Source organism: Montipora capricornis, chromosome 4 (genome assembly GCF_036669925.1).
Source record: "Montipora capricornis isolate CH-2021 chromosome 4, ASM3666992v2, whole genome shotgun sequence".
NCBI lineage: Eukaryota > Metazoa > Cnidaria > Anthozoa > Scleractinia > Acroporidae > Montipora > Montipora capricornis.
The window spans coordinates 47,849,019-47,865,636 of NC_090886.1; the positions used below are offsets into that span (position 1 = coordinate 47,849,019).

The window sequence follows — 16,618 nt, forward strand, 5'->3', positions numbered from 1 at the left end:
GTTGCCTACGTTTTTGTCGCGTTTGAATGAAATTAGTGGAGGTTGCGAAAAGATTCTACCAGTCTCACGATCATTTTGGAGTAATTTAAAATTATTAAGGATGATACTTTTGATTGTGTGATTATGAGGATGGAGAGTAAGGGTAAATGGAATTTTCTCATTCTTATCCTTTTGTGACATTTGAGTACTGACAGTCGATCAAATTGTTGGGCGCGATGATAGCCCGCTTTTTCCCATATACCTGGGAAATTTCGGAAACTTCAATGGCTTTCCCAGATATCAAAATTTATATCAGTGGCAACTTTTTATGTACCAGTGTGCACTACAAACCTACAGATTCTCACCGTTATTTGTTGTACTTATATCTTCACATCCATCACATGTCAAGAACTCCATTTCTTATTCTCAATTCTTTAGACTTCGACGTCTATGTAGTGTTGAGACAGATTTTTCCAGCAAATCAGATGTGCCAGTTCTTCGAAAAACGTGGCTATCCTGTCTCTGTGGTCAAAGCGGGCCATCATCGCGTCCAACAATTTTATCGACAGTCAGCACTACAAATGTCACAAAAGGATAAGAATGACAGATTTCCATTCACCCTCACTTTCCATCCTCATAATCACGCATACAAAAGTATCATTCTTAATAACTTTAAATTACTCCAAAATGATCGCGAGACTGGTAGAATCTTTTCGCAACCTCCACTAATTTCATTCAAACGCGACAAAAACATAGGCAACTTTTTAGTCAGAAGCGCACTCAAAGATAAGGTGCAACCCGTCATTTTCAAATGCGCGCGCTCACGATGCAAAACTAGTCTTCACTCTTAACACTAGCAAAATATCGGGACCTAAGTGATCTGTTAAGATCACCGATCGTTTCACATATAACAAATGTCATTTATTGCATAACTTGTACGTCATGCAACAAATTATACATTGGCTGGACAGGAAGACGACTAGGCGACCGATTCCGCAAACACCTTCGCGATGTTGAGAAGAATTACAAGAATACATCTGAGCCAGTCGCTCGTCATTTTAATCTCCCTAACCACTCCAAACAACACATGTCTATCTGCGGCCTTTCCCTTCATCAGGGTACGACGGAAAGCCGCAAGAATCTGGAGCAAAAATTCATCTTCCAAATTGGCACCCTTAATCCCCACGTTATTAAGGTGGCCGAACACAGTTTTCGCGCGTGATGCAGCGCGCGCGCAAGGATTGCAAAAAAAAAATAAATAAAAAAAATAAACATGGCTTCAATACAACAATCATTTCATTTGCTGAATGCATCCGCTATCTGTACTATTTTTCCTCATAACTGAACAAAGTGTTTTGATCGTTTTAGTCTTTTATGACAAATGTATGTTAGAAAAGGTAACGATGCAAAGAACTCCGCAATTCGCAGATTTTTCTTTGTTATCGAAAGAACCCAGTTAAATGCAGCGCATGCGTAGTAAGTTAAAAAATTGCAATTGAATGTGGAATAGCTTTCTTGGAAATACGCCGATTTCTCGAGAACCACTCATTAGAATGTAAGGAAATTTGGTATGAAAACACGTTAGGAAATAAGACTGGGGTACTCATAAAAATCTGAACTTTAACAGAGGAAATATAGATATTCCATTGAACCTTCAAAGATCTCTCTGTCAAATTATGATTAAAATAGTGTTTACTTGTGAGCATCGTTACAAGCTTGTTGCATGCAAACCGAGGTTCGTGTTGTTAACTTGCTTGCTACCATTTTTGGCAGCCAAAGGATCAAGGGTTTTAGAGAAAAAGGTAAATGAAACGTAGGTATTAAAAACTGTGTTCAGTCACCTTAACCAACACTTTTCATTTAACTAATGTATTCCTATTTTTCACTTTGCCATGTTACCACCAATAGCGTAGCTCCTACTCCACAAAAAAACTACACACAACCCATAATTCCTCGATTGGCTCTGACGATGGGCTAACGCTCGAAACGTAAGCTTTTATAATCCCTGTACGGTGGTCAATTTACATTATCAACTCCGTTGATAAAACCAAAAATTTTCGTGTAAGATTTTAAACGTCCGATTGTACAACGTACCAAGTCTAATTACTCGGGCCCAGAGGGGCACGAGTTATAAAATACGTTAGATTTCAGTTTTTTTTTCCTGTGCAGCAAAATGCACAATAGAAAAACGTGGCGGTGTTTGATTGGGCAATGCACAATAGAAAGCACATGGCGGTGTTTTGATTGGGTAATGCGCAATAGAAGCTGCGTGGCGCTGTTTACAATAGTTATTTAAGCAAAGCACGTAATCCAAGGTCATGAAGGGCACTGTGATGCGTTGTTTGGGATTGATCGACGTTGCATTGGCTTAATCGATTTCTTCTTGGGGCGCTCAAAACACATACAAAGAAAGGCATAGGCTTTTCGCGGTAGACCCACCATAAAGGATGTCAAGCGTCAGCTTCGAAACGGGTCGTTCCGCGAACTGAATGAAACAAGAATATACACAGTCGAATGTAACTAAAATGGACGCAACCGTGATTGAAAGTGATGCAAATCAAAATACTAATTCTTTCATGATGAGCAGCGGGTACCATATTGAGAACTACTTTGAAGATGATAGCGACAAAGAAAGTAAGTCCACAAACAAATGGACGCCATATTGGAATCTTCTGAAGACAAAGTAAAAACATTGGCACAGCGAACAAATGGCCTAACGCTTGTACCATTTTCACCCGCCAACAAGCAGCTTCCTGCTCAGTGTACCATTGACTACGGAGATAAGTTTTTTGTCTATTGCGTTTTTTTGTTTTTTATTGTTAAATAGTTTGTTTCTTGAAGTGGTCTAGCTTATATCCTTTGTTCAACTAGCCATTTTAGCGATCGTGTTCACTGCCATCTTGAGTATATAGTTCTGTTCTAGTTTTACAAGATTTGATGTCATCAGTGGAGACTGTGATCAGCTCTTTAGAAAATAACTGTAATGTTGTTTGAAAGGCTGTACAGTCATTTGAATCTCAATCATAATAAAGACTTGATTCCAAAGGGGAAATACAGGTCTCAATAAACAAAAGTGTGTTTACTTTAGTTGTGATCTGCATGTGCATTGACATAGACTTGCCCGAGAACCGAGCAGAATAACAGAGAAAAGGCTGAGACATCTATTTTATAACAGCAGAAAAAGGAGGGCGTTACTAAACACAGGAACGGAACAGAACGGAACGGAATAAACCGGAATATACCGAAACGAGCCGGAATGACACCGGAATGATACCGGAATGAGGCGGAGACTGACAGAAAAAAAAATACATTAAAGAGGAAGTAACAAGTCTTGGAACGAGTCACAATATGTTCTCACAATTCTTCATGTAAACATATTATCAACGATCGATCTTTTTTCTGTGCTTCTGACTTCTTTCTTCAAATAAAGAAAAACTGCGTTCAGGTTCAATGGCATTATGGCCAACAATCGGGAAGAGAAAAAGAGTCTTCCGCCCGTTTGCGCGAATCTATTTCCGTATATCTGCATCACGTGTGGGTCGTGGGAAGCAGGCAAGCAGCAACGGTAATTAGTTTGTGGTTCGCTGAACTTGATTGTGATTGGTCAATACACAATTGACCAGTCAGAATGAAGTAAAAATGTTCACGGGTTTTCTGACTCGCACAGTGAAAGCCGCCTCCGAGATCCATAGACAAAAACAATTAGAATAACATTCTGTTTCTCTTGCTACTGCATTTGTTCACGGAAAAAATGTTACTGCCACAACAAATAATTATTCATTTAGCGACAAATATACCTGTCAAATTTTTCTCGTGATCGATCGAAGTGTGTTCCGCTTTATTTGTGTCATTCCGCCTCATTCCGGTGTCATTCCGGTGTCATTCCGGCTCGTTTCGTTATATTCCGGTACCATTCTTGTTCATTCCGGTGTCATTCTGGTGTCATCCCGGTGTCATTCCGGCACATTCCGGTGTATTCCGGTATATTCCGTTCCGTTCCGTTCCCGTGTTTAGTAACGCCCGAAAAAGGAGGAAACTTGCTGGAACGTATTTGATTAACAGTGTACCAAGGTCATCCGCATTTCATCGTATTACTAGCCAAGGAGATCACGTGCTCGTAAAAACGATAGGAGCTACCTCAGGTATGCGTTTAAATCGAAGCACGTGGTATGTAACACTTTTCCAAAAGCGTGGATGAACAGGTAAATGCAAAATGATGTTTGAAACATTGAAGCATGTTCCTTAAACTTTAAAGTGTGTTTGAATGTATTTTTAAAAATATTAGCAACACTTGTGCTATCCAGACCATTTGGAAAATGAAAGTTAAATTTCACACAGAAATCAGGAATACCCGTTACGATTTGTAAAAGAATGTTGTTTTTGTTTTGTTTTCTCAGAAATGGAACGTATTTATTTTGAATTCAGGGTGAACAATTTACACAGTGAGGTAGAGTGACCAATCAAAACAGAGTTTGTAATTGGAAATCTAAACATCTTCGAGATAAAAAAACAAACTTGTGAACACGTAAACCTGAAATATTGCAAATCATAATGCTGACAAACCCAAAAGCGAAGGAAATGGATCATGCATATGACTGGATACCTGAATGATTTTGCGTTAGATTAATGCACTAGTCATTTGTTTCCCCCATCCCCTGACGCCCGGGGATAGTGGGGACATATGGGGAAATTACTAGGGCAATTACACGAGATTACGCCACAATTACGCCTCTATGGGGTAGGGAAATTACAATATTTTCGTTCCTCTGCCCTACCCCTCTGGCGACATACAGGGGGAAATATCGGGGAATTCTTACCTAGGAGGAATGGGACTGAAAAGAAACGAAGAGCAATGGTAATGAGTATTTTCACACGTGCAAAATCAATATGGCGGCGGGAGAAGTCTAAACTTTTTCTTTATTGGTCGCTTATTCCTGTCTTGTTTCTATCCAGTTCTTCTTTTTTGTTTCGTTCCTTATATAGTTCATGTGGCACACACAAATGGCAAGAACTGTATATTGTGGTAATCTCCCTAACATTTCCTTGATGACTCAGAATCTTTTAGGAACAGAGGGGTGGGGGAATTACGTGTGTTTGTCTGCTCTAGTCCCCAGTGGAAATACACCTACTTTACAACCATTCAAATGTAATTTCCCTACCCATCCCCGGGGGTCAGGGGGTGGGGGAAACAAATGACTAGTGCATAAAGTGCAGTATATTGTTAAAATTCCCAAGTTATGACTTTTCGTGTTAATTAGTAATGCAAACAAGTCTTAGTAATAAATTGGATTAACGAGGAAACTAGTTATTGCCATGGTTCGTATTTAACGCATGTAATCATGAGAAGATTCACGGAAAACGGAATTTGAAATGTTATGCAGGGGTAGTAAGTATTTGAAGGTAAAATAGGTGTTTGTCGGCGGGTCTAAATCACAGGTCACATTTCACAGGTCAGTCGTTGCAGGTCATTGTTTTAAGTTTTGGAAAGTAATCCTAGCCCGCAATGTGGCTAACGCTAGGCCTAATCAGGGTTTTTAGGCCTAGGGTTAGTCAAATTGAGGGTTTTGGGTCACTTTTACAAAGGTAAAACAATGACCTGCAACGAGTGACCTGTGGAATGTGACCTGTGTTTTAGACCCGCCGGGTGTTTGTAGACCTTATGCTTCGATGTATTGTGCACATAAACAAGTATCTGTTCTTCTCTTTAGATCATTGCCCTATCAGTAAAATACGGTTAATGGAACGTGACCGTACTAAAAGGGCTGTAGTTATAGTTATAGTTATCTTCGTGTTCTTCGTAGTCGGCCGTTCAAGGTCATGAAATCAACGGACATAAAGACTTTGTTCCTAGATCTCAGATTATAACGTACACCTGCATTGGCCAAATCTGTTAAAGCCTCATTCATTACTGCGAAAGAGCACGTGTAATGCCTATCCCTGCTTCATAGTAGAACCTGTGCAACTGGCTACTTTAATAGACAGGGTCTCGCTATAAAAGCCTCAGTTAGTCGTCCAAGGTTCACTTAGTAGTTTGTCTTCTGTGGTAAATCAACTAGCTGTTTGCAATTTGTCGAAGTTTTCCCCCTCCCTCTCTCCCTTTGGATATATCGCTTTTCCGTCATTAAAATAAGGTCACTCCTGCCTGGTGTGGTTAAGTCTGCGCAGCGACTTCCCCCAAGCTTGTTGGCTCGTTTCCTTTGTACATTGCTCACTAACAAATACTCCTGTACGATCCAGCACTTCCTGTTTACCACTCAGCTCGTAGGTTGTTCTATGTCACGCAATCTGGAAGTCGCATAGGCTAACCAGCCAGCCGCAAGGCAGTGTTCCTCTCAAAAAACGCCAATAAGTCTGTTGTCTCGTTCTATTGCGCCTTGCGTTATGTGTTTAAAAGCTAATTATGCATGTTGATACCAAGGAACAGTGACATGAATGGTTAATATTCCTTGACAGGCTTCTCACCGTTCAGAGAGTTTGCGTTCACATTTCTATCTTTATTTCTCGAGAGTTTCAATACACGAAGCGAAATAAGAATGACAGGCCAAGTGACCCACACTACAGTATTCTATCTTTTCTCCTGCCCTTACCATTCCGGAAACGAAACACTATTTTTTTTGACACCGACTCCGTTTACATACAGAGGTAATTTTTCATTAGACAAGAGGTTTGAGAGGGATAGAGAGAGAGAGAGAGAGAGAGAGAGAGAGCAATTTCGAGGCCTCGGTCACAGTTTTTCCCTATACGGACCTCCCAGCTGGCAAATAACATATTTATCTTAACAATTGGGTGCATATTACTGTGAGTATTTAAATTACAACAAATGGTATGTTTTAAATATTTGATTTTCGTGCTATGGATTCATTTGGCATGGCCATCTCAAGGAACTTGTGTACTTCTGAAAGTATTTTCAAGTGTTGACATGTAGTGCACTTCTTCAAGTGTCGCGCACGTGACAAAGTGTTTTTTACGTGCACCACTGCACGAAAGTTTGGTCATCTTGGAAAGATGTTTTCACATCTCACCTTCGTTTCTCTTTCATTTTTTTCTGCAAAAGGTGTTTCGATGAGTCATTTCGTTTCATCTTAAACCGTTCAATTTGCGTTTCCTTTGTCAAACACTGAGCAAGAATACCCCATCGAGCAGTAAAAAAACAATGTGCTTAGCCACTTGGGAATAAATACACTATTTTTACCTCGTTTTCATGGTCCAGTGGTCATTGTCACCACCTGTAATGAAGATAATCTGGGTCCGGGTATTCACTACATACACAGTTCAACATCATGAGAATCGCAATGTAAGGTCGATGTAAGAAGGACAGACTTCTCTCTTTTCGTTTCTTTAGTGCTAAATTAACCATACACCACTGTACTTTTGCAGGCCCGAGTATAGGCTACTTGTAGCCTCTTGTTGGGAAATTGAATGAATTTGAAAGTCGATGTTTAAAACTTGCCTTACTCACCAGAAATCAATTTACTTCACGTACTCCGAAGGTGGTTTTGGTGGGCGGAATCATATCCCAAATCGGTCTATGTTACGCTCAAGAAGATAGTAAATACCATTTTTACGCGGTATGCACAAGTAGTCATGTTCTACCAAAGCGCTAACCAATCTCGGACAAATTTATGATTAGCCTACTTCGGTAACTTTGACTTGATTGGTTGAAAAAACTATGGTGTCATTTGGAAGGCTTGATCAAAAGAGACGCTTTAATCATTAACAGCTCTGGAAAATTTTTACACGATTTGATTAATTGAAGACACCCGTGGGGCTTATCAACAGAGAAAGAGCTGTGAGTTGTAAATCTTATAATCGCACAATAGTTTGGAATGTTTTGCTCTAAATGTTTGATTACTGCAGCTATGTTGGGACGCGTGACCTATTTATACTTCGATACCAGGTAATGTTTTGTCTAACACACATTTTATTGACATTTATTCATTGGACATCTTTCTTCAGGTAACTGATTTAATCACCTTTATGATGCCCAACTTGGGTGTTTGATTGTTTTCCGAACAGAACTTTCATTCCAATTTTCTGAAGAAAGGTATCGACATAAGATTTGTTCTTGGTGTAAGATACAATTTCAACCGTGAAATTTATTGAACCGTTCAGCAGGTTGTAGAAAGACCTGTTTTCCATTTTTTTGTTTAGCTCCCAAAATGGCTTCTTTGTCATTTATTTACTTCGCGAAACAACCCCCAAAACAACAACTATAAGATTGTCAAGGCGTTTATTTCTACTCACAGACACAGAACATGATAATAGACCTTATTCACGATGGCGGCCATGTTGGATTTGCTATTATCATGCAAATTAGCTACACACTTCTTAGGGGGCAAACAACACAAATTCGAGAGGTTATAACGAACACCTTAGCCACACAGATGATTTGTTTCACGTTCATTAAATGTTTATCACCTAAGCAGTAAATACAATCATTACACAAGTTACTTCGACGTTTTTTTAGTGAAAAATGAGCAGATAACGAAGTAGAAAGTCAAAATGTCAAAGGCAATCAAAAGATAAAAAAAAATTATAAAAGGTACTTAATTCTAAATACTAAAATGGACTTTTTGCAATGTTATTTCAATATTTCGTTGAGCCGATTTTCCGCAATTTGCTTTTTTTTTAATGTTTGCCCCCCCAGCACAACGCATGGCTAATTTGCATGACAATATGAAAATCAACATGGCGGCTATCGTGAATAAGGCCTATTAAGTAAAAAGAAACTTAACGTATGCTCTCATGACAGGTGTAACGAGCAAAATTCTTGACCTCACTCACGGTAGAAAGAATTGAAAGGAACTTCGATACAAAGAAAATCAGATATAACTAAATTCTCTAGTACCTTGACACAACGTTAAATCGAGCTTCCACCGTCGCAAATATTCACAATATACATAACAAGCATCATTTTAGGTTACTGAAACATAATAAACAGTTTACAGAAAAGGCGAATTCAATTCTCTGACTCCTAATAGAATCTTTCTTTCCTTCATGGCTGTTTTTCTGTGCTTCACCATAATCAACACTGTGAAGTCAGCACGAAAAAAGCTTTTTTTAAAGAGTTCACACTGAACTTGTCCTTTCGTCTGGCGTCCATGTCAGTGTCACATTATTTGAGTGACAAGTGTATTTAGCGATAGGGCACTAATGGTCCTGATTGGATTTGAGCCTGCAGTCACATTTTCTTTTGTTCAAAACTACATGAAAAAGAGGCTTAAGGGTCAATTCCATGCAAAATGACCCCTCAGCTTCGTTCACGTGGCAAAACCGCTGATAACTCCGATTAGGGCTATTAGGGACACTGTACAGAAATCAAATCAAATCAAATCAGTGGTTGGTTCTTGAGGAGAGGAAAAAACCGGAGTCCCCGAAGAAAAAACCTGCCAGAGGAAAATAGAGAACCAACAAACTCAACCCATAACCAGGTGATCTGGTGACGTTACTCGAAGGACTGGGGAGAAAATTTTTAACTCCGTATCCCACAAACGCGCTCGGCCTTATTTTCGAATTCAACATGACAGAGGCGAGGTTAGATCTTGTCGGGTCTACTTGAATGTTCAATTCAGTAACAGGAAATGTGGTAGACACGGAATGATCTGTTGAGTTGTGGCGATGGAAATACTGCAGGGAGTTTGGAAACAACACCTAAGGCCGCGTGCGGTTGTGGGATACGGCGTTAAAACTTTTTTTCCCAGTCCTCCAAATTACGTCACCAGATCACCTGGAAGTGACGATAGAAAACGAGCCACAAAGGTGGCAGACAAGTGCTGTCACCACTGCGCCATCCCTACATGCTCCTGCAGGGTGATGCAGGAGGCAGGTGCTTCCGTTTTGGCTTCCGTTTCCGCGTTTAGCTAGACGGGTTACAGCTGATGTGATCGGGCTGCATTGTGAACGTAATTTATATAATAACCCAAGTTATTCACGGATTTTGATTGGTTCTTGCCTATGATCTATTAGAGGACAGACGCACGATTGACGTCACCGTCAGCTTTTATGCGAATGAAGTTTATTTCTTTATTATATAAAACAAATAGATTCCATGTTGCCGTGGGTCTGTTCAGTAATAGATCACAGAAGACGTCAAAATATGGTAAGAACATCAGTGACAAACTCGGCTATCGCCTCGTGTGCCACTTTTTTGTTCTTACTACATTTTGACATCATCTGTGATCTATTACTGAACAGACGCACGGCAACATGGAATCTATTTGTTAAGAGTACCTTTGCCGAACACACAATGAGAGGTAAATGTGTATCAAAGTGTAAGTATCGTCAGGCGCCCATGCCCTGGAACACTTGGCCCATGTCACGGTGTGTATGTTGCCGGTAAAATTCGTCCTCAGGTTGAATCCGTTTTTGCCAATGTTAAATTGGTGCTCCTCATTTTACCTGGGTTGAATACGCACTCAGATGAATTGGAGATACCGTTTTTGGAGTTTAAATTAAGCCTAGAGAAAAATTAGGGTCAGGTTAGGATTAGTTTTGGTTATTATAAATTGGTTGGGTTGAGTATTTTAGTCGTTGTAGTGTACCTAGTGGTGAAGAGATAGTACTATAGATCTGGAGTCCAATACCGGTAAGTCCATAGTGCAGTTCTTTGTTCCCTTACCATGCTGTAATGTTGAAACTGAATGGATGAGCGTATGAATACAGAAACCGATAAGATGATACGAAACATTAAGATGTGTTGAGATGCGTAAGTCAGAGCTGGAGGGAAAGAAAAAGAGTTTCGATCAGTCCTTTTTGGGAGGTTGATGGCTGCTTTAAACTAAGGTAGATTGCATATTCAACCTAGGTAAGATCACCAATTTAACCTTAGTAAAAACAGATTCAACCCGACAACATTGAAACAGAAAAAGTTGTTTTTAGACGGCTCTTTAATTACATTTTCCGTGAAAAGATGAGTTTTATTCCGCATGAATGAACATTCTGAGCCCCAATGGTAACTGGAAATATGAAAGGATTGTGATTGGCTTAAAAGACTCTTGGAGGAGTCTCGCTCAGTTGGGGGGAAAATTTGACAACACCGTGGCAGAAATATATAACAATTATTCCATGAGCCCGAGTTGGATATGAAGTGATAAAATAACCAACGAGCGCGTAGCGCAAGTTGGTTATAATCACTTCATATCCAACAAGGGCGAATGGAATAATTGTTTTAGTAAATTCTCAAACCGGGTTTTGCCGCCGATTTTTATTTCCACAATTTTACAAAGCGTCCGGAAAGAGCATCTTGGCGCACTATTTTCCATATGACGTAAAACTTCGACTATTGCCTCATAGTCGGAGTTTTTTAGCCATTCAAAAAGCTAGAAATGCAATAGTCGGAGCTGAAAATTTACTAAAGAGAGATAGATACTTCTGGTCATAGGCTCCTGGTATCGTCCAGAATGCATTATGATACGGATTATTATTAAATTGCAGGGTATAACAAAAATTGAAAAATAATTACCGATGGATTGGACGGAATTAAAGTACCTTGGATCGATTTTGATTTTGGTGCAAATCTGTTGCGATGTCACCTCTGAAAGAAATGTTGCTGGTAAGTTATTTTAAATAATGTTGAAAATTAGTTCTTGTGTGTTGTTTTCTCTTGATAACTCACACTCAGTCCTTTACATCCTAAATGGCCTTAAAGCTCATTAATATTTTTCAGTGAACAGTTCCGCCGAAAAAAATTGCCCGTGATTATTTATTCCAAATTGCATTCGAAATCATGCCTTATTCTGTAATAAGAGAGAGTGATCTGTGGGTTGTCGACGACTGGGAACAGCAATATGCTTTTCTCCTGGATTTCCACTTGGTTATCTTGTGTTCACTACATCTTTAATATTTACTGTTCCCCTCTCAGTTTGCTTATTTGAGGGCAGCGATTTACTGGGATAACTGAACGGAAAAAATACCAAGGAGCCGGACTAAGGAGCTTAAAATGTTAGGAATTAAACGCATCTGTCTTGAGTTTAATGCTGTTGTCCATTGTCTTGGTTGTTTGCTTCCGCGTGGCTACTCGGAAACAATTAAGTGAACCGTTTTAATGTCCGCGTTTCCATCCATCATTGGTACCATTTAAAAGGGGAAACAAGAGGTTTACAGTCAAGTGACGTATACACGTAGTCTATACTCTGACCTATAAGCTAAACATTTGCATTTCATTACAGGTTTTAAGGATTGGAATTTCTCGAATTCCCCGGAAAAGAATGATAGACATGGTCAACGAGTAATAGATAACATCGAGGACGTGATTAAAATTGGTGATTCATCACTACCGCGAAGAGACCGCTATGGTGTTTTAAGAAACGGTAGTCCAGAGAACAACGAAAATGGGTTTGATAACTATGTCTTCACGCCTTCAGAACGTCAAGTAAGACTATATGGCCAGTTGGAGGAACAACACGCCCTGATTCACGGCTTAAATGTTCACGACTCCCATAAAAAGCGTTTCTACTCAATTCCGTGGGCACAGCGGAAAAACCGAAATAAAGGTGGTGATTGGTTTTGGAAGGAAAAGCTTGGATATAGGCCAAGAAAGGCTGATATAACAGAGAAAATGTTCCCACTTACAATGGAAGAGGTGACAAAATATGTCTCTCCAGTACAAGAGAAAATACTGAACGAACCAGTTATTAAAGTTTCATACGGACTAAATCAAAATACCAGGATGCATAATTTCTCACCAAGTTATAAGGATAGAATACAGGGAAGTGATATGACCATTTCACATCGATCCAATCCCTTACATACTGAAATGAACACAGCAAACACGGAGATTCTGTCAGGTCCTTTGAGAAATGGTCGACCCGAATCATTTCCTCGCACTACAGGTGTAAATATACCTCTTACAAGAAGTCCGGTCTCTCACTCGGTAGACTTGACTGGAAATGTGAGAGCGGCCACACCAGCGTTATATCAGAGTGGAGGGATTGGAAACCAAGCACAAGGGCTCGTAAATACCCAGCTTCAAGAACTATCCAAAAGCGTTTTAGATCAACTTGGTGACGAAGGATCCAAGTTCGTCTCGATACAATTGACTAAACATCCAAAACTGAGGATTATTTGGGCAAATATCATAGCAAGGGCTCTCATTAGACAAAGTCTTCAAATTGCTCAACTTGATGAGTCAACGAAATCTTTGAATTCGTCTGTTTCAAATATCGCACCGCCTCAATCTGGCAAAGCAGCAACAACGGACGGAAATAGAGTGAACTATGATTTGCAAAATAAATCCAACGACGAATTTAATGTTTCAAACTCAATGAAAGCACTAAATGCAGAGACGATTATGTATCAAAAAACAACAGCGACATCTCAAGTTAAGAATAGTCCGAACGATGACATATCAATGTTAAATTTGCATGGCATATCTGGAAAAAGCAACGTTAACATTCAAGGCAAGGAAAGTGTGAATCCGGTTGTGAATAGGGAAATACAAAAGTTCCCTTTTAATGCCTCAGCTCATACCAATAACGACCCGATAGTAACCAGTCAACATGTTAAATTAGGGATCGGAACACAGCCTTCAACGGAGCCCGGAAACCCAGGAGGTCGAAAAGAGGGCAATAATGGCAATATTAACCTCACCAATCACAGCTTAGAGGTTTCTGTAGCTCAAAACGTTGATGGGCGTGAACCAATTACATCGAATATCACTAAAAACCTTGCTCCTAACAGAGCAAGTGGAAAAGCACACAAACAGATCTCTTCAAGTCAGAAAGGGGCAGGACTCTTTTCTTTAAAGAAGTTTAATTCTGGCAAAAAGAATTATTCACCGATCAATCAAATGATTAGGGATCCTGTGGCGCAGCAAGAATTTCCCGATTTCATGGAAGATCCGTACTTAAACCAACAGCAGCTTCTAGGGGAAGATGGAGACGAGGAAAATTACTTTGAGCATAAAATAAATAGCGCCGGTCAAATCGTAGACGAGACGCTACCAAGTTACAATGACACTTTTTTCAAAGCGGACAGAGGAGAAGCGAATTATGTCGCAAACTCACTTCAGGGTGATTCGCTCACAACAGCTCAATTTGCAGAATCATTGGCCCGAAATGATAAACTTACTGATACAGAAAACTTACAAAATGCCCAACTTTTGTCTGCAGTTTTGAAGGAAGATCGTAAAATAGCCTCAATCGACAACCAGCAAGAAACCAGTCAACCCCAACAGCGTCCCAATTCGCGGGGAGCTTCTCGCTCTGCTAGTGGCAACGGTGGTAACACGCGGACAACTTCTAAAACAAGCGGTTCACCCTTTGAAGACCATTTTGGCGATGCAATGGTTACAAGTGAACTTCAGAATGATATGGCACCAAATGCTATTTCGGATATAACTGGTGCTAATCTAGGAGGTTTTTATGGAGATTATGACATGAATGAACCGAAATCATCTTATATGTATGGAGGGCAGGACACAGGAGCTGATCAGACAGATCTGCTGAATGAAAGCGATACTGCAAGCTTATCGCCGCAATTCGACGCAACTCCTGTACCAGGAGAAGTTGTACAAGCGCAAAAGAAACACCAAATACACTCCGGGTTAAAGCATTCCGTGAAACACAAGAAAATGAGACTAGTAAACAAAAAAGCCAAATCCTCACCTGTTTCAATGATCCGTGCCCCTAAAACGAAGTTTAAACGCGTCAAAACGTCAGAAAGTCGTTTTGCTGTGGAAATTAGACCCATTAAATCACAAAATCAACCTGCGACTCGAGACTCTGAAATAAGCCCAACTTCGATAATATTTGGTCTGACTAAAACTGATATGAAGGAACTAGAAAAGCACTTAGCCCACGGAGGACAAGTTTCAGATGGAAGGCTTGGACGAGGCACAAAGTCAGAGGATGAACACAAAAAGCAGACCGAAGGCTCGATGGAGGATCTTGAGGATAAAACGTTAGTGCACAAAAAGTCTCTCACTAAAAGCAGCAAATTTTCAAACAATCGTCAGCATGTTCATGTCATGGTGCAACAAAAAGGAAAGACGAGAAAACACTTTAAGCCATCTTTAGATTTGTTGGGAATCCGTAGAAGCACAAACCAAAAACCAAAGAAAATAAATTTGGCATCGTGGGAGGGTGTTACTGACGTGTTAAAAAGTGGTCTGGACCAAGTCCGAGATATCGTCCCCAAAGTTTCAGGATCTGCCTTTGAAAGAACAATGAAGAATTTCGATGGGCAAGAACACAGCAACTCTCACGGGCTTAAAACACCAGCATTCGAACGTTCCCTCTATAAACACTCCAAAGGTTTGAGAAGAGGAAGACCATTAAATAATAAATACAGGAGAAACGAAATTGGCAAGGACAGTAAAACATATGACCATTTTGGAACAGTGAGCGGGTTTGGTGTTCCAAATTGGTCCAGTCTCAAGGTCACCACTTCCCTCTCTGAGGGAAGAAAACTCAAAGGTAAGAGAAACTTAAAGGAATTTGAAACCAATTTAAGCGATGGCACTTTTCGAAGCCCGGACTTTGAGAAGCAATTATCACAGGCGCTGTTTCAGGAAAACAAACACGATCTAGCGTATGTTGGTGCAGTAACCGATGTGGATAATGAGGGCTTTAATACACTGATTAATCATTCTAATTTCCCAAGCCGTTTTAAGACCATTTCGCCAATGGCCAAATCAAATGTGAATGACAGACTGGTTGGCCTGTTAAAAAGTGGTGAAGACATGCCTAATATCAAAAACAGTCAAGAAAAATTGGTGTTGTTTTTCAAAGACACCGACAGCAAAATTAAAGAAGGCAATACTGTTGCACGACCTAGATTCGGTGAAAATAATGATATGGAAACACCCGAAAACATCAGAGAGTCTGCATTCCATGATTTAACTCCGGAGCGAAAAGTTGGAAGTTCCAGTTTCAAAGAACAGGAAAATATTGGCACAGACGGCCAAAGTCAACTAGCATCAGTGCTAAAATCTGCGAATAATGGTGATCAGAGAGATTTAAAGGAACTGGAGAAGATGGACAGTGAAGACGAAAGAAATGCCCAGAGTCTTTTTATGCCGGTACCAGGGATATTGTAGTATAAAGTGAACAGAAGACAGGTGAGCTCCCCAAAAAGGAAAAATAAAGAACAATCCGGACGTACATTAATCCAATTTAACCTCGGAAAGCTTCGAAAATAAATACCTTCCTTACCAGAACAAATCACACATCATTTTAAGCGCGTTCGAATATAGAGCACCAATTAGGAATTCTACAGACGGAGACAGTTACTTTAGTCGATTCTTTCTTTTGTTTTATTGTTGTTGTTCCAATTCAGTGGATAGTAATAGCATCATAGCCGCGAAATCAGTTGAGCACTAGAACAGTCTAGTTGAGCACGACAAAGAAGAGCACATGGAATACGAGCTCATGCAATGCGCATGCACTCGTTCCCAGAGCTACTCGTCTTCTTTTGGAGTTGCATGAGATCGGGGTTGAGTGTTCCAGTTACATAGAAAGATGTCCCAACATGGTGTCTAAAATGTGAAGTCGAAAAAAGGCATCGACTGATTCCTTCGGGACTGAATTAGGAAAACGACATGAATAGTGTAAGTTGTTCGTCGAACGAAATTAGCATTATTTTATGTTTTAAGCTTATGGAACTTATGGTTCCTTGTAACCATGACAGGACATACACATCA

The 16,618-nt window shown here is 40.0% G+C and overlaps 1 protein-coding gene across 1 annotated transcript; it reads left to right on the forward strand.

Moving 5' to 3' along the window:
• Positions 1-7,698: 7,698 nt before the first annotated feature.
• Positions 7,699-16,583, forward strand: LOC138044826 (uncharacterized). The gene is made up of 3 exons (XM_068891244.1): positions 7,699-7,876; positions 11,413-11,530; positions 12,147-16,583. Exons 2-3 carry the CDS (start codon positions 11,443-11,445, stop codon positions 16,013-16,015), a joined length of 3,957 nt encoding a protein of 1,318 aa, XP_068747345.1. The 5' UTR covers positions 7,699-7,876; positions 11,413-11,442; the 3' UTR covers positions 16,016-16,583.
• The last annotated feature ends 35 nt before the right edge of the window (positions 16,584-16,618 follow it).